This window comes from Ursus maritimus, unplaced genomic scaffold (genome assembly GCF_017311325.1).
Source record: "Ursus maritimus isolate PB19 unplaced genomic scaffold, ASM1731132v1 scaffold_21, whole genome shotgun sequence".
Taxonomy (NCBI): domain Eukaryota; kingdom Metazoa; phylum Chordata; class Mammalia; order Carnivora; family Ursidae; genus Ursus; species Ursus maritimus.
The window spans coordinates 19965696-19984560 of NW_024424564.1; the positions used below are offsets into that span (position 1 = coordinate 19965696).

General features: G+C 34.3%; 1 protein-coding gene across 1 annotated transcript in view; it reads left to right on the forward strand.

The window, feature by feature from the left end:
- The window catches only part of OTOGL (otogelin like), a 124300-nt gene extending 113894 nt beyond the window's left edge, over positions 1-10406 (forward strand). Inside the window, exons 53-59 of the mRNA XM_008710356.2 lie at positions 851-914; positions 1985-2163; positions 2610-2714; positions 5168-5287; positions 6629-6674; positions 9425-9504; positions 10173-10406. Of these exons, the coding sequence (XP_008708578.2) occupies positions 851-914; positions 1985-2163; positions 2610-2714; positions 5168-5287; positions 6629-6674; positions 9425-9504; positions 10173-10373 (795 nt within the window). The 3' untranslated portion in view covers positions 10374-10406. The remainder of the gene's footprint in view (positions 1-850; positions 915-1984; positions 2164-2609; positions 2715-5167; positions 5288-6628; positions 6675-9424; positions 9505-10172) is intronic.
- Positions 10407-18865: the final 8459 nt, after the last annotated feature.

The following is an 18865-nucleotide window of genomic DNA, read 5'->3' on the forward strand; positions in this document are numbered from 1 at the left end:
ATTAATACTTAAAAATGTAATTCTTGAAACTTTACATCTGGTACCACACTGAGAGGAACCTATACCATTTTTGACAGGGCAATGTTTGAGCATTGGTTTGATAGCAATTTATTGACACCTAAAGATTATACCACCCTTTTCTTTGTGTCCTCCTTATTGTAAGTTCTTTACCTGAATTGACCCATTTATTTCTCTAAATAAACCTAAGAGGTAGGCAATGTTATTATCCCCATTTTACAGATGAGGGAAGTGAGAAGAAGTCTGGCTCAGTAACCTTCCGGAGATCACACAGCTAGTAGGCAGCAGAGCCAGGATTGGCACAGAGCAGCCTTGTTCCTGAGTCTATGCTATTAGTCGCTCCGCTATACTCTTCTGCTCCTGGTTTATGTGCTGTAGGAGCCTTGCTCCATGCAAACATCTGAACCATGGACCACTTCTATACAGAAGATCAAGAACATCTGCACCAACCAAAACTTCCAGGATTAGCACATATTCTCTTATCTCCAATTATCCATTAGAAGCCCAGAATCCAACAATATTTTCAAGTTAGTAAAGACTATAAAGATCATTTTCTCTACTTTCACCCATTTAATAGATAAAGAAATTAAAGTTTAGAGAGATTAGGTGATCCATAATCATATTGTTTATTGTGATTTTTTTCTGTAGGCTGCTAATTAAATGACCACTGGGTTAATCAAAGCCTGTTCACTATCAAATATTTATTAAGCACCTGATATGTGTCTGGCTGTGTGGTAGGGAACTTACTAAATGTTATACTGTGTATATATTTTTATAATTGTCATATAATAAGCTGTATAAGTCATATTTAATAATAATATCTTTCTAACAGGGAGAATTTACTGCAATAGACCATAACTTTCAGAGTGACTGTGGATGTGTACAGTATCTCTGCGGTAACTATGTTTTATCTAGCTTTTAAATGATATGAGTATTATTGGTATCTGTTGTTCACTATTAATAAATTATAAATGATTTTCTTTGAGTTGTATTACACATCTTAAGCCATTTTGCCAGTTTTTGAGTATAAAAATGCACTATAATTTTTCAGTTGCCTCTTTTGTAATATCTTTAAATGTTCTGACTAAAATGTTAATGGGACAGAAAAATGAATGTGTTTTTCAGAGGTTTTGCAGAATTTAAAGTTGATTCTATGGTTCTTTTAATATATATATTTAATATTTTAAAAAATAGACATCTAAAAGGGAGACTTTTTGCTCACTGTTCTATCATTATGGATGTTAACATTGCAAAGCATAGAATTGATTTTTCTATAAAATAACAAATCTTCATATTATGTATTAGTGGGTTAATAAAAAACCTTTTATTCAACAGCTTGAAACTTTTGCATTTTTATATGCAAGAAAGGTTAAATTCAGTTGTTGGCAAGGCACAAAGAGCTTCTGAGCTGAGTCTTCATCACTGTCCTAGCCTAACTTAACATGCTTTTACTTTGCATCATCTACCTTTGTCATCGAGTTTGATGACAAGGACTATTTATTTTGCATCACAACAAAATGGAAAATTTTCTTTCAAAAGAACCATTAAAAACCATGAAATGTTACTGCCACCATGAATAGCCCTACTAGTGTTGATTTTGATTTCCTTCCATTTATATCTACTCCCCCAAATTACCATGTTATGTTTCCAGAAGAGAGAATAACAAGTAGCTTGATGATAATTCTAAAATTCTGGAATCTGCTATGAAGTATAGCTTTTGCAGGCAGTTCAAACGTAAAGAGGAGTTGAGTTTACAGATCACTTTCTTATTGTATGTTAAGGAATAAATGTGCTACATTCATTATTAAGTAAACTCTTGAGTTATTAACAATATATAGAGGTAAAAATCTTTATTGGTTTTGAAAAAACTGCACATCACAATGAAAACATAAATATCAATAAAAGTTCGATTTATTGATTAATAAAAAACTCAAAATAGTACTTTTCATTGACTTTCTTTTCTTAGAAAAGGATGATGTGTGTGTATTTCAAGAAGTATCAGTATTGAATCCTGGCCAATCTATGATCAAGTATCTGGAAGGGGACTTTTGTTATACAGTGGAGTGTCTGGAAGAAAAAGATAACCATACAGGCTTTCACACTCTGAATTTTACAATGGTGAATTGCTCAAAAGAATGTGACATTGTAAGTATTCTTTTTAAGTCATTCTGGTGGATAGTTAAATTAATCATAAAATGGCAGCTGTAGAGTTTTAACTAGTGAATACTGCATAAGTTAAAAGTATACCCTTGAATAGTTCAATAATCTATCAATGTGTAATATATCTATATAATGCATATTTTCCTTTCCCTGTGTATGATCCTGAGCCTTATTATCTATTTATCTATATAGCTTGCTTGACCTGCTTGATGAATCTTGGCTGCTAGAGGTAAAGGTTAATATTTACTTCACTTTCTAATACAGTCATATACAGTCAATTATTATTTGAAGTGTCTCAAATTCAACCCTTAAAATGCTTACAGGTGTTCTGAGAGAGCATGTAGTTATATTGGGAAGCACTTCCAGAATGGATTCATTAAAAATACTGGTATTGTTATGTGACTAATTAAATGTACTCTCATTATACCCAGCACCAGATGTACACTCCATCTCCAAGTGATTATGATTGCTGTGGTACCTGCAAAAATGTGTCCTGTAAATTTCAAATGGAAAATGGAACATCAGTTATGTATGAGGTATGAATTCCTTAGTTCCTAATATAAGTTCCTTGGAGGGTAGCTCTCTGTACTATTTTCTGAAGAAGAGGTTCTTAAGTCAAATAAGTTTGAAAAATATCACACATGCACACACACACAGACACACACAGGGTTCTACATACAATAAACACACTCATATACAGCACACAAGACATAGTTATATTTGTTACATTTTAAAGTTTCTGATAATTCCTGCTGTAAAGGAATATGTTTAACTCATTTCTCAAACTTATTTTAGTATAGATCCTCATTTTTTCCCCAGATGTGAGCAAAAATGGGCTTTGAGAATTGCTTATTTCTAATCCTTAGAACAAAGGGGAAAAACATTATTTTTTTCACTCATTTAAAATGAAGCATTTTAAAAGAAAATCTTAAAAAAAAAAGGGGGGGGAGCGCCTGAATGGCTCAGTCAGTTGGGTGTCTGCCTTCAGCTCAGGTCATGATCCCGGAGTCCAAGGATCAAGCCCCTCATTGGGCTCCCTGATTGGTGGGGAGTCTGCTTCTCCCTCTGCCCCTCTCCCCTCTTGAGCTCTCACTCTCACTCACTCACTCTCTCTCAAATGAATAAATAAAAACTTTAAAAGAAATTTTTAAAATGAAGCATTTTAACAGAAATCTGAAATTCACAATGGTAACATTTTGTTATTTCAGGTATTGAAGATTTCAGTGGGTAAATAAGAGAAAAGATTTAGAATATTTGCCAATTTTTTTTTTACAAAGAAGACCTCAAGAGTCAGTAATGCTATATTTCATCTTTCCACCAAAAATAATAAAATAATTATTCAGTATTCTCCTATAGTCTCATAATAGCTCCATATAGGTTTATAGACTGACCTACTCCTTCCTAGAAAAGTGGAACTTTCTGTTATTAATGCAGTTATTAGTGATGTCATCAGTTTTTAGAGTGTCACTAATTCTTTATAACTTACATTATCTGAAACTTGTTCCAGTTTATTGTTGCCATTTTTAAGTTTTTCCATTAGAAATTTAATTTTCTAGAGGTCTTACTTCTGGTGTTCTTAATTACATGAGATTACTCACATACCCCCAAAACATATTTCTCCAAACTTGTGCATTTTATTAAATAAGAAAGATGAAAAATTGTCTTCTTGTGCCATAACCTATGTTTCACAGTTATGTGCAAAATAGTGTTACTGGTTTAAATAGTGTTGTTGATATAGTTTGTCTTTTTTTCCTAGCACTATTTCTGTTTTATAATATATTATTTTAAAGAAGGGGTTTTGAAAACAGAAGCTTCTAAAATGATGAGGAAGACATAGGTGTCAGTGAGAGAAAAGGAATCAGAGTTTACTTGGAAAAACACAGAAATTTGGGGCTAAATTTTAGTAAAAGGGCAACATAAACTCTATAATCAATAATCCAGGAACCATCTATGTATATGACTAGTATTCATTATGATAGCCTGAAATTTAAATTAAAGACTAAATTATGTCCAGGATATTTTTTGAGAACTCAACAGGTAATGCAATCAAGGTAAATATACATCAAGATCGTTAACTCCTCGCTCTTTCGAAGATAAGCTTTAGTTATCTAGAAATCTAATTTCTACAGAACAACTGATTTTTGATTTCAGATAAACAAGATAGTACTATTTGAACTGAATATTAGAATTACTATTTGAACTTAAATATTTTATTTTCTCTTATACCTGAACTTGTAGATCTTTTCTAATTGAGGTTCATAGAAGATCTAAAGATATTCGTAAGTTAAAATAAAATCTGGAGAAAAAGAAGTTCATCAAAATTCCTTACTGCACAGGAATCTTCAAGCCAGAGTTTGGCTAACATTTCAAAATGTGGGTTATAAAATAAAAATATAGATCGACAACTACAGCCTGATAATTATAATATGTCCAGCTGCTTTTATTTCTAAATAAGAATTCTGAAATCAGGAATGAAATAAACAGTTATTATGTTTAAAAATTTGTTATAGGAATATGTTTTAAAACAATGATAAGGAATATAAAACTCGAAGCAAAAGTCAACAGTCACCGTCATCCAAAGATTTTTTAATTGTTTTGTTGATAAGGGAGTAGAAGGAAGGATAAACAAATCTCAAGAAAGGAGGCATATTAACTAATATGATTTGTTGTTTTATAATTAGTGAGGGATTATTAGAACAAGACCTTTGACACTAGGCCAAATTGGATAATTAATCTTGTAGTAGAAACAGACATCTATTTGTTTTTCTTCTCTATCACTTCATTTCACGTTTACATCTCACTTCTAGTATGAAACCAAACACACATGTACACACACCATCTATGTATTTCTAATCCTTTTAGATAAATTTGGGGATATTTCCAGTATGCCACAGGAAGTTCTCTGCATCTTGACTTGGCTAGGAAATATTCTACTTAGGAAATATATCAGATTTTAATAAGCAAAACAGTAACTTTCTCTTATTTTTAGGAGGGGAGTACCTGGCATTATAATTGTACCACATATGAATGTGTTAAGACTGACGAAGGGACAATGATTCTGAACTACAGTATGGTCTGTCCCCCTTTTAATGAGACTGAATGCAAAATGGTTTGTACTTTATCATATCTAAGAAAATGTAGTATTACATATAATTTAGAAAACAGTATGTTTTTGAAGGTCATATGCACATACATTGTGGCTTATTTATTTGGGTGTATGTTTTATTTTCATGTATATATAAAAGCTCTATTACATTTCTTCAGTTTGCCATTTTGAGTTTAAATGGTGCTCCAAATAACTTTGATTCTCCGTGATCAGCAGACCTAGCCTCTCTTTCAGTATGAATTAATAATCAATTAGAGGTTGGCCAATTTTATTTCTTAAACACATAGCCAGATTTATGACACCATTCTCTTTTTAATGCATGCTGGCCTAAATTTGTCTTAACTTCTCTGATCACAGGCCATGGTGGAACCTGGCATATATCACAGCACTGCTGATCCATTAGCTTAGATACCCTGATTCCTTATTCTCTCAGAAAAGAGTCCATTGGGAAAGTAGATTTTTGGAGGTGATACTTTTTTCTTACAAGATCCTTTGTAGATTTAACTATATAGGAGATAATAATCCCTAATGAAAAGTGAACTTTGTTCTATTGTGTAGGCAATATTTTTCTTACGTGTACAGAAATAGCATAGTCTCATTGATTTTTTTCTTCTCAAGATGTGCCCTCTTAGTGATGGTGGCTAACTGGCTGGGGAGGTAGATACCATATATAATAAAGTAATAGAATTTCAGCTCTGGAAACAATATTAGGCCTCATCTTATTTCACAGATTCATTATTATGGCGTAAATTATTTTACTTGAATTGCAATTATCAAGTTACTAAAAACATTAGCGGCTTACTGTAAGAATGCAAAAAGATAATTAATAAAATTGTCTTAATTTAGTCTTAGGCAAGAGTCATCCTAAAGAGGGGGATTTTTTTGAATAAAATGTGAAAGAAAAAGATACATCATTTTAACATTCAATTATATTCAGGACCTTAGTCTTGTTTCATAGAGTACTTTTAGGTTATTTCAAGGAGTTGAAAAAAACATAATGGCCTCTATTTAAAGCACCTATTAGTACTTCGCTTTGGCAAGAATTTTTTTTGTGTTGTTTAAAATGTTTTTTAAAATAAAAAAAATAAATATTCTTTTAAGTAAGTTAATCTTTTTGCACTTTTTCTTACTAGTGAAGAAATAACAAAAGTTTAAACAAAATATTAGCTCCTAATTTTAAAAACAAATAAATTCTCATTAGAAATAGTTAAATTTCTGTAAGTTTCCTATAAAGGTTTTGTGATATTTAATAAAAATACCAAGAGAGTTAGTTTTCTATTTCTAGTCCAAGAGGAAAATGAACAAACATTGTGAGTTTTGACTTTATTCCTTCTCTCTTCCTAGAATGAAGGGATTGTAAAGCTTTATAATGAAGGCTGTTGCAAGATCTGTAAGTGAAGACATATTACATGCATTAATTTGATAGATTAGTTTTAATTGCTCATGGTGATTATGCTTTTTCTAATAAAATTCAGATCTTATGATGCAAGGAAGGAAGCACATTTTATAATGTTATTATTTAAATGTCTGTCGTGTGGTTAATTATTTTGTAATTTAGTCTTCTGGAGTTTGAATAAAGTATTTTTACTTTAGATGAATTTTAACCTAAATATCAGAAATTTCTTTACTGTTGTATTTCCCAAAAGATATTGTATAGGATTTTAATAGGTTTTAAATTTAAAAGGTCTCTATGGTCAAATTTGCTTGGAACATGTGGGGCTATACACAATTAAATAGGTGATGATGAGAATGGCATTGTGACTTCAATAAGGACCTTGGATTCTATAGCTCCACGTTGATTATTAAACAAGTAAGTACAGTTTGATATTTGAGGGCAGAAAGAGAAAGATCTATGCAACTGACCATAATCCTACCATTTATTGCCTACCATACATCGGCACTATTAAGACCCCTGCAGACAGTAGTGCAACCAATCTTCACAACAGTTCTGGGAGGTAGATGGGGAGGTAGGTATGGTTTCTCCTATAGATAAGGAAATGAAGTTTCAGAAATATGATTGCACTAATTAGTAATGACTCAGGCCTATCCAGTGCCTGGGTCCAGGACCTTTCAATTCTGCCAAGCTCTCTGAATTTACAGAATAATACCAAGCTACCTCAGTTTCTCCCATCTGACATGTAAGAACTTGTGAAATAGTTTCTGCTTTGGTATCACAAAATCCTTGTCTGCAGTCTTTGCTTCTGGGTGACTGGGCTATCTTGGGGAGACTGGATGTTGGATACTATTGCAGATGCTGTGCTAAACAAAATATGTTACACTAGATTTTAAGGAATGAATAGGAAATGTCTCTTGGTACAAATAAGTTCAGCCAGCTAACAATAATTTATGCTGTCCCAGTTGTATTCATCGCACGAATTAGCTAAACAAACTGATCTCTATGAAGTGCCTGCCATGTATCAGGCTCTCTCTTAGGCACTGGGACTATGATAGTGAATGAAACAATACCTGCATGCCTAGTGCATATTATGAAGAAGGGGGAGAAACAATGAACACATAAATACATACTACTGTGTCAGGTAAAGATGAGTGATATAAAGAAAAATAGTTACAGACTAAAAGGGATAGAGAGTGGGGAGCTGGGTTGCTAATTTAAGTGAGTGGTTAGAGAATTCCTCTGTGATGACATGTCATCTGGGTAGAGACTGAATGTCTTTGGGAAGCCAGCCAGGAAGAATAACAAGCGTTGAAAGCAGAGGAAGTAGCAAAGTTTGGCTAAGCACAGGGATGAAGGTGACAGAAAGAAGAGGATAGGAACCTTACAGGTCATATTAAAGATGACTTCTTTCTTAAGTCTTCTTTCTCCTTACATGAGAATAGAAAGGCTAATAAAGTAACTAACCACTGAGTGAAAGCACCATAAGGTACACACCAGCCTGCCCTCTATCAACAACTCTGAACCTCCAACCAGGCTATGGTTGGGAGGCCAGGGAAAGGAGAAGGAACAAGTATACGATTCTGAGGAGGAGCCATGAATGAGATGGAGGAAAACCAAAAAGGGTGTTTCAGAAGCCAAGTGTGGAAAGTCTATCAAGGAGGAGAGAGTGATAGACTGGGTCAAATGCTGCTGAGAAGTTAAGTAGGATGAGAACTCCATAGTTAGCCCTTTGAAGATCAAGAGTGACCTTGAGAAGGACAGTTTAATTTCAGGCAATCTTTACTACACATCTCTGCTTTAACTGGAGTAGTTTAACTTTTAGATATGTTACATGTTGGAATTTCATATATGCACTTAAACAAAGATTTTGTGGCTAAACTAGTTTGGAAACTGGAGATCTAATTTCAGTCTTTTGCAAACAAGGAAACTCAGCAGAATGAGTTCATCGACTTTCCTAAAGTCACAAAGCAAGTAGTGTCAGAGTGAAGTAAGAACCTTGGTCTTTTTGCATCCTGATTCAGGGGTTATTTACATTCACTATCATATAGTGTTAAATATCTATTCTTAGGTGTATTATGAAGTGGTCATCTATCACACACACAGAGGCATATTAATATATCATTAATTAATACAAAGTATTTTAATGTGAAGTCCTGAGAGATTATTTCAAAGCCATAAATATCAACTATAATATGACTCATCCATACATTTCAAAATGGTTGCTAAATAATTCAGTTACATTCATGTATGATTTTATATTGAAATCTATTAAGATAAAGTGGTTTTAAAACTGCTTTTAACTTTAAAATAGATTTATGTATATGTGTATAGAAGCCTAATTATGTACATGTATATTTACTTCTGCATACAATGTTTCATTCTAAAAATTATTTCATATTTTTAGAATTTTAAATATATATTTTATCTCTCTATATGATACACACAGGTTGATGTTAGCATTATTGCATGTGTGGAATGTTTTGATTTATGATTATGATTATTCTAGGACAATAAGGTAAAGAGGTAAGTATAATGCTAAAAAATATGAGAAAATCTATTTAGAAAGTGAAACTAAATATTGAACATAAAGTATATGAGGGAAATTTTAAGTATACCTTACTATAGGAATATTTTTATATAAATATAGACATTTATTATTTTAAATATATGCATATGTTTAATTGAGTTAAGAAACAATCTGCCATGGGCCTTCTGATGAAAAAATACATTCTGTATTTTATCAGGCAAACGAGAAGAAAGAATATGCCAGAAAGTGATCATTAAATCAATCATAAGGAAACAAGACTGTATAAGTCAAAACCCTGTAAGTGGAAAAATATAATTTGTTACATAAAGGGCATGTGTCTTTCCAAAAGTATATGTGTCACAGCACTAATGCGTTTGTAAGTCAACAAAATGCCGGCTGTCACAATATTTATCTTTGAGATTATTCATACATCTTAATATTAAAATATTCTGTTTGTGAGGAAGTGCAAACTATTCTTAGCATAAATAATCAATAGTTATGAATCATAATTGCAATCTAGAGAGATGAAATTAAAGCCAAATATATTTGACTACATATTTTCATAACTATGCAATTTTACTCAGCAGAAATAGTCTTAGTTCTAACTTTACCCCATTTAATATGACCTATCCAATGCTACAGTCTACACGAGCCATGATATAATACAGATTACAATAGAATCATTGTGAACATTTTACATATACCTGACTACTTATATGTGCACATTTATTTCAGAGTTCGATTTATGTCAGCCTTACTATCTTGGGCATCACCGTGGAACATCTGTTGGACTTATTCAAGTTACTAAGTTTTAACCTGGTATTTTTTGCAGTCTTCTAACATATAGAAGCTTGAGAGTTATTATAGTGATAATGAAGTTTTGCTTTCTTTTGATTTCTCATAAGAATTGAATAGCCAGTTTTTAAAAATTTTAAGAATTCCTTTCTCATTGTCTCTCCTGAAAGGTAAATGTTGCATCTTGTGATGGAAAATGCCCATCTGCTACCATATATAACATCAATATTGAGAGCCATCTCAGATTCTGCAAGTGTTGTCGTGAAAATGGAGTGAGAAACTTGTCTGTGCCTCTGTATTGCTCAGGAAATGGCACTGAAGTCATGCATACCCTCCAGGAACCTATAGACTGCACATGCCAGTGGAATTAAACTTTTGGATTCTAGGAACTCTATGCAATAATCATAATGTCAAGTGAAGTTACTTTCTAACACTATTATTTAGGCACTGGAAGATTTATACATTTAACAATAATGTATTATTCACACTCTTGGGATATGGCAATTTAAGACTTGGTACAAATATATGCAATTTCCTAGAAAAAATAGATTTATTGATTTACTCTATTTTAGAGAATCAAATGATTTTAAGTTGTTCAGCTGAAATGCAGTTATGTATATAAATGCAACCTGCCATAGCCCTGGGATATTCTCATCAATTAGAAAGGTTTTTTGCAGAATTTTTCAGTTGCACCCAATAGTGATTTTTTTGCTTTACAAAGTCTGCCATAGCTACCCAAATTAAGATAACAGTACGCTTTCATCACTACTGTTTAGTCTGGTAAATGTAATTAGTTAAAATTTGCATCTGGGTAGTCATAAAGAGTAGGATACTTAGAAACAGATCATAGAACTACAGGATTAGATTATTTAAAGCCTGAATGAATATCGGGGTTGTTATTGCAAATTCCTCTCATTTTGCAGGTGTATCAGGTCACTGGAGAAGCCGTGCGACTTACACCAAATGTCTTTGTGCATTCTAGTCCTATGCTCTTTTCTTTTGAATGGTATAGTAAGGTGTCTGTCACAGAATCTTTGATTCTTAAGAGTTTGCTTTGCATAGAATCAAGAATTTTAAATTCAATTCCTTTTAAAGAAATGAAAAAAAAATGCCACACATATGTAGGTATATACATACATATAACAGTAATCCCAATAATCGAAAATGGAGAAATGTTGCATCAGTTGTTAAATAGTGGAGGGATATCTTGGACTTTTATTTTTTATACCATTACGACGGTTGTTAAATATGGTGTTACTACTTAACATTTAATTATTTGCTACCTCATGGACCTATGGTTTTTGATATGTATTTGCATTTGATCGAAGTTGCGTGCTATTTTGCTTTTCATGCTGCTGCTTTGCCAGTGAAGAATGAAATAAAATTATTTGAATGTATTAATAATTTTGCAATGGAATGCTGCACTTTTAAATATAGTATTGACATTTGCAAGGAACATATCTTGAGATCTTTGCAAATCCCCAAATTTTCTGCCACTTAGAGTATAGAATTATTTGAGTAGGGCATTTCCTCATCTGTAAAAAAGAGAATGCCCTACTTGGTATGATTGTTGTGGGGATCAAACAAAGTCAAATAGCAACAAGAGAACAGTAAAGGTGCATTGAAAAGCAAATGCGGGGCCTGATGGACTACGTTCAGATTTCAGCTAGGTGAGTAGCTTGGTTTCAAAATCACGCTACCCAGAAAAAAAATGCAATTTATTAGATATTTTGGACCTCCAGGGTTACTAAAAAACGAGTGAAAGAACGAAATGAACATTGCATCAGCAATGTCCCAGTGTCTACTGTTTATAAAAACTGACTTTATCTTATTTGTGCTTAATAAAAGTGTTTCATCTAGACATTAACATTTCAGTATTCTTTGACTCCTGTTAACATACAGGTTGAATTAAATGTCTTTGGTTAAAATAAATTAACATTGCTTGAGAGAAACTATTACGTACCTCAGCTGAGGCACATAAGTTGTATGTTGTCTGCCACGCATTTCTTTATTTTCATCCTCTGTAAAATATGTGTTATTAAATTAAAAATCTAAATCAAGTTTAGACCTATTTGTGGGGGAACAGGGGAAACATTGTCCTAGAACATCATAAGCATTCTGCAATGCAACAGATAGGTATTGAGCACCGGCTATGTGGCAGGTGCTGTTCTGAGCTCTGAGCACATAGGTAAAATAAAGCAGACACAGTGCAGACCCTCCTGTAGTTTAAAGTCTAGTTAGAAAGCAGGCATGAGTTAAATAAACATACCTATGAGAAAGTTCAGAAGGAGAGCCCAAAACTTTGGAATGTAGCATATGATACAGGTGGCCCTCAAATCATCAGAGAGGATGATTTGGGACACCTGGATAATAACCTGGACAATAACTTGGTGTTGGGACAACTGGATAATAAGTTGGACAAAGAGAAATTTGGATTCATACATCTACTGACATGGGGATAAATTCTACATGAATCAGAGATTTAAATGTTCAAAAAGGAAGGGGGAGGGTAGAACTTCTAAAGAAAATATGGGAGAAATTGACTAATACCTTAGAGTGGGGGAGAGTCGTTCTGACTCAATATCCAAAGGCCCCGAAGAAAAGATTGATAAATTTAGCAGGAAAACTGGAAACAAATTCTGCAAGACAAAACAAGTCAAAGTCAAAAGAAAAATGTAAAACCAAAGCACAATATTCACAATGTATGGCTGATAAAGGCTAGTCTTCTATATAAAGAGCTCCTAAAAAAATCACAAAAGGAAAATATGAACAACCTAATAGAAAAACGGGCCAATAACTTGTACTGATGTTATAGAGAAAAAGAAATAATACTTGAGGACACGGGAAGAAATCGAGCATACTTTTTTTTTTTTAGGATTTATTTATTTATTTGAGAGAGAGAGGGAGAGAGAGAGAAAGAGAGTTAGAGAATGGTGGGGAGGGGCAGAGGGAAAGGCAAAGCGAATCCCACGCAGAATCTGAGCTCAGCACAGAGTCCAACGCAGGGCTCAATTCCACGACCTCGAGATCATGATCCTAGTGAAACCAAGAGTTGGACACTCAACTGACTGCGCTAACCAGGCACCTGATGGAGCCTACTTTTAATAAAAGTGTTTCACATTCAATTTACACTGAAAAGCCATTTCTTACCTACAAGATGGTAACCAATTAAAAGTTTAATTATACTTTTATTTTTTAGGCTAGGCAGCTTATAAACCACAAACATTTATTTCTTACAGTTCTTGAGGCTGGGAAGTCCAAGATCAAGATGCCAGCAGTCTTCTTGCTGTTTCCTCACCTGGCAGGAGGGGTGAGGGAGCTGTCTGGGGTCTCTTCTGTAAGGGCACTCATCCCATTCATGAGGGCTCCACCCTCATGTTCTACTCACCTCCCAAAGGGCCCACTTCCGAATACCATCACACAGGACGTTAGCATTTCAACATATGAATTTAACGTGGGGTGGGGAGTGGGAGATACAAAATTCAGACTCTACCAAGTAGGTTGAAAGGTGACTAGTGAGTGGTAAACTGAGCTCATATATACACCCCTCCTAATGTACTCATGCCCAGATTCACTCAGACACACGCTCATGTTTCTGCAGCTGGTGGTCCTGGACCTGCTCCCACCTTCATGGTAATTCTCAATGCAGGCAGCCTGAAACGGCGAGGCAGGAACGGCACAGCACATGTGCAGAGGACCAGCCAAAGCCATTGGCCTCCTTGTCTTCCCCTGACCAGCGTTTTCTTTCTGCCTGCCATAGGCACTCTGGCTTCTCACACCACTTCTGAGCTTGGAAGAAGCACCGTAAACCCCAGGACTACCCTGACAAATTGGGTAACACAGCCTGGAATAAAGAGGGAGTAAATATCCTGTAAGGTAAACTCTGAGCAATGAAGACAGGCCCAGGAGCCAGCAGGTAACTTGCTCACTGTCACTCCTCATCCTCACGGACGATTCCCAGTGCCTCGGTTCCTTTGGCCTTTCCAGATACATCTGTATTCTATGTGAGCTGTGGCCCACTCTCTAATAATTTGACTTGTATTTAGTTTTGTTTCTCTCCTGCCCCACTTCCCTTAATTCAGTTCCTTGCAGAGTCTCCCCCACGTCAGTAGATAACAATTTTAATATCTGTGTGTGCTATGTCAGCATGTACTTGAACCACGTACATATTTCCTGACAGGCTCAGAAATTTACATTAAAACTACAAAATGCTAACTTTAGCTTATTAAATCAATAAAGATTGAGCTGTTTACTATGTCCTGGTGGAAGGGAGAAGAGTGAAAAACCAACTCATGCAGTTTCTAGGAGAAAAAGAATATAAAACATGTACCTAAATAATTTCTATTGTCATTTTATTTATTTTCGCTTTTCTCCCTGCCTCTCTTGATCCAGGATTAAATTGAATATATATGTTTAATTCTCAATTTCTTTAAGAATTTCTATATTCTCAAAAGCTTTTCAGCTTTTTCTCAAAAGCAGTAGAAATTTTATATGCTATAGAGTATTTTTGTAAGTGAATATCATGATTTATTTAACCAGTCTATTAATGGATATTAAATTTGTTTCTCATTTTCCCTATTATAAACCCTCATGCATGAAGTGTAATTGAAGGACCAAATGGCATCAACATGCTGAAGAATTTCCATACATTTTGCTAATTTGTCTTCCATAACTGCTGATCAACTTTTTCCTCCCCCAAGAAGTTTATGAGTTTGTTTCTTTTATCCTTTATCACCATCAACCCTAGGTAGTAGCAGACAAAAGTCCTTATTGACATAATAAGAAAAAAGGTCAGCTTATAGTAGAATGGATATCTGACTGTGCCACTGAATTCAAACCTTTTCATAGACTCATTTTCTCTCTTGTCTATTTTTTCTTTGTCCATTTTCTTAGTGGTAATTTTATAGAGTGCCCTTTCAGGACAAATGATCTTGCAAGCTTTATTTCACCTGTCTCCACCTTAAGTACTATAGTTAATATACCCTGGGACTTTTCGTTATGTTTTTTAAAATTAAATTGTTAGTAGTAAAACAAAACCTCTTATTCATGTTACTTTTAAGAGATGAATATGAATAAATTATTGATATATTCCATTCAATTTAAGCTGAAAAGGAGAGAAGACAGACATAGTACCTTGAGGCTCTAATGTCCAAAAGAGAATAGAGGCTCTTAATAGGAATTAAGAGGTTTCTGAAATTTTTCTAGGCAAATAACTATCACACAATGTTTCAAGGTTAATGTTCACATTACATAGAAAAGATCACTGTTGAAATCAAGATATCTCAACAATTTCCTAAAACTAATCTTTTGAGAACGTTTGTGGTTACAATATGTAGATTCAGAAGATTTCAAGGTACACAAAGATTAAGACTCTGGCCAGAGGGCTCAGGTGAATTAGATTCACATTTGTGCTAATATTCCCAGGCAAGGTCACTGTGAATGGTCCAGAGGTCTGGTTTCCGTACAAAAGTGCTCCTCTGAGGGGTGAGGGAATACTGAAATCTGGCTCAGGTTTCTCAAGCCAGGTCACGTACCCTGACAAGAAGCTGTTTCTACCGAGAGAAAGGAATGCCTTTTTCTTTGCGTGAAGACCCTGGCCTCTCGCCAAGCCAAACACCCATTTGGGAGTGCATCTTCCCAGAGGGAGGAGCTGTTTCTCATAATTCCTGAGATATTTTCTAATTTATCCACCAGACATTGTGCCTTTTCCTAACGTATCTACCATGAGGCATCTTTTGCTAATTTGCACAAAGGTTAGCAATCATCTTGTTCTTAGCCTTAGCATTCTTTTTTTTTTTTCTAATAACGTTGTACAAATGGCTATGGTACTTGAAATCTTGCCTCTACACTGCATCTTTGGGGGGGGGGAACACTTGACTTTTCAGAGTTATTTCACTAACAACTGCTAACTAGAAAGACTGATGTTCTGGTTAAAGTCAAAATTCTGTCATATTACAAAAAATGTTATGAATTATCAGAAAATAGATTACAGAAGACTTGAGATGGATAAAAATTTTTTAAATTTGTATTTTGTTTACTAAAGATATGGAATTTAAGTTTTCTGCCTTCTCAGTCATATTTATTTTGTGCCAAAATTAAATTTTGTCTGTCTATATATTCTGTTAAAAGCTATATATGCATGCACATAAACACACACATAAAAAGAAATTCAGTTTTGTAACCAAATTTAATAGTTCTGTATATGAATTAACCGTAGTCCTTACATGTCTTCAAGAAATTTTTCTGCAGAAAGGCATATTGAATATATATTTCTTAGGGCTTTACTCATACTGTAGCACGATAGCTAAGATCTCAGGCCCTCAGATGAAATAGGTATAAGTTCAAATCCTAATATCTTTTTCTGTGCGACTCTAAACAAACTTAATTTTGTACTTCATAGTTTTCAAATTTCTCATAGGATTTGTGTGAGGCTAATGGAGTTAATACAGGTAAAGTACTTACCAGAGTATTTAACACATAGAGAGGACTTGATATATATATAAGCTGAGTATAAGAATCTGAGGTCATAGTTTTCTTTCAAAACTCTAGACATTGCTTCGCTGTGTTTAGACATTTAGTGCTGCAAAAGAAAAGTCCGGTTTCCTTTTTAATATTTGGTTCCATTATAGGTATATTTCTTTTCTTTTTTTTTTTATTAAAGATTTTATTTATTTATTCGACAGAGATAGAGACAGCCAGCGAGAGAGGGAACACAAGCAGGGGGAGTGGGAGAGGAAGAAGCAGGCTCATAGCAGAGGAGCCTGATGTGGGGCTCGATCCCAGAACGCCGGGATCACGCCCTGAGCTGAAGGCAGACGCTTAACCACTGAGCCACCCAGGTGCCCCGACAACTGGAATTTAACTCCAGGCCATCTAACTCTGGAGCCCATGCTCTCAATCATTATACTCTAACTGCTTCTTACAAAAATATTAATCTGGACAGCCTGCCTAGATGCTTGTCCTAGGAGGAATCTGAGCAAAGAGAAGAGATCTAGGTTCCAGTCCCAGGCTGCCCTTAACATGCTATGCATTCAGAGGAAGTCCTGTTTGGAACTTGGTTTTACACAATCTTTTTCTAAATATATAAAAGATGTTTCATCTATTGCTAGTCTATTTTTATTTGATATGCTTTCTTTTTAATCTGGTTTTCCATTCAGAAATATTAATTATGTATACATTGTTTTTCTTCCATACCTATGACATTTTCTGTCTATGTCTTCATCTACTTGTCTTTTTTGTTCTGTATAATTTTATATTAAGTTTTTCTTCCATAATAGTTATTTTCTTCCATAATAGTCATACTTGCTTTACTTCCATCAGTGTAGACTGTAAATCTGCAAATGCATTTTTAGTTTCCTCGTATTTATTTCTTATCAGATTCCCTTTTTAACTCCTCTAATTTTTTTTTTAACTTCAGGCTATTTTTATTTATACAAGCCTATTCTTCCCTCTCAATATTTTTCCACAGTTACATGGAAATCATGTATTTTGGGTACTTTAGACAAAAATAACAAATTTCTTGATTTCTTCCCCTGAATTCTGCATCAGAGTGCTTATAATAGCTAATCTCTTTTTCTCCTCAATTTTTAGGAGATATTCTCTTTGCATTGTAGTACTTTTTCATAGGTCTCATGGCTTATTTTCATGTCATTTTGGCTGTTCATATTAGATATGGATTGCCTGTGGTTGTCCTCTATTACCACTTCAGGAATGGTAAGAATTTTACTCTCATAATTCCAGCTATAGGGCAGGATAAAGTTGATTCCTATTTTTCTTTCCATATTCTGGACAGCATGTCCTAATAGTTCTCAAATACAAAGGTGACAGATTCCTCTACTTCCTTTCATGCTTCTCTGATATCCCGAATTGTCAAAATTCAGGAAAAACTATGATTTTCTTTGTTCCCGGCTACCATTTTTATCGTTCATTTTTCTTGACACCTTCTTCACCTATAATGTTTATCTTGTAATGACCACTCATACAATACAGTGGAGTACTGCTAAAATTTGTTTCCTGGGAGCTACTATCTCTCAAGAGATCCAGAAAGACTGGAAAGAGAGTCAGAATTAGAGAAAACTTAGCTACTTTTGAAAGACACTGTTTCATAACCTTGCGGCCACTGACCAGCTGCTGATGCATAGAACTCTGAGCTAAGGAATTGGAAACGAGAGAGATATAAGCTAGCTCCTTTGTCTTTCCTGGTAAATTTTATCTATAATAAAAAACAGATCTTCTCCTGAAATCAGTTTTGTTCTGTTATACGATTTTAGTTCATGAACCTTGTTTTGTCTTGTTTTTGTATTTTAGAACAGTACAAACTGAGACTCAACATTATACAAAAGGTCTACAAAGTTCTGCAAAGGAGTCTTGAGAAAATGACTATACTCTTAAGATAACAAATGCTTAACCAAACATGAGAATTACTTAATGTTGAGAACAGTAAATTAAAACCAACATTTAGAAAATTATTTCTTAACTTTAGAAGTCTCTAAGATATAAATATGTTAGACCTGCTAGAAGTAGTACCTGTGCTTTTTGTCATGTTCATTTCATTGATCTTACTGCAGCTACTCTAAATTATATCAAATAAGATGAGATTAATTTAATCAATAGGTAAGGATATTCTTATGTGACTTATGGTTAGGAAAACAGCCTCTGGAACTGGGATGCCTGGGATCAAATCCCAGTGATGTTACTAATTAATCCTGGGGAGGATGAGTGCCACTGCGAAGAATAGCTTTCACAGAATTTAAGAATTTGAGATAACCAACTTTGAGATGGGCCAGAATGAATGAAGTGCCAGGACTTGAATGCATTTATCTCTGCTTCCCTTGCTCTGCCAACTCCATTCTCTCCCACTGCA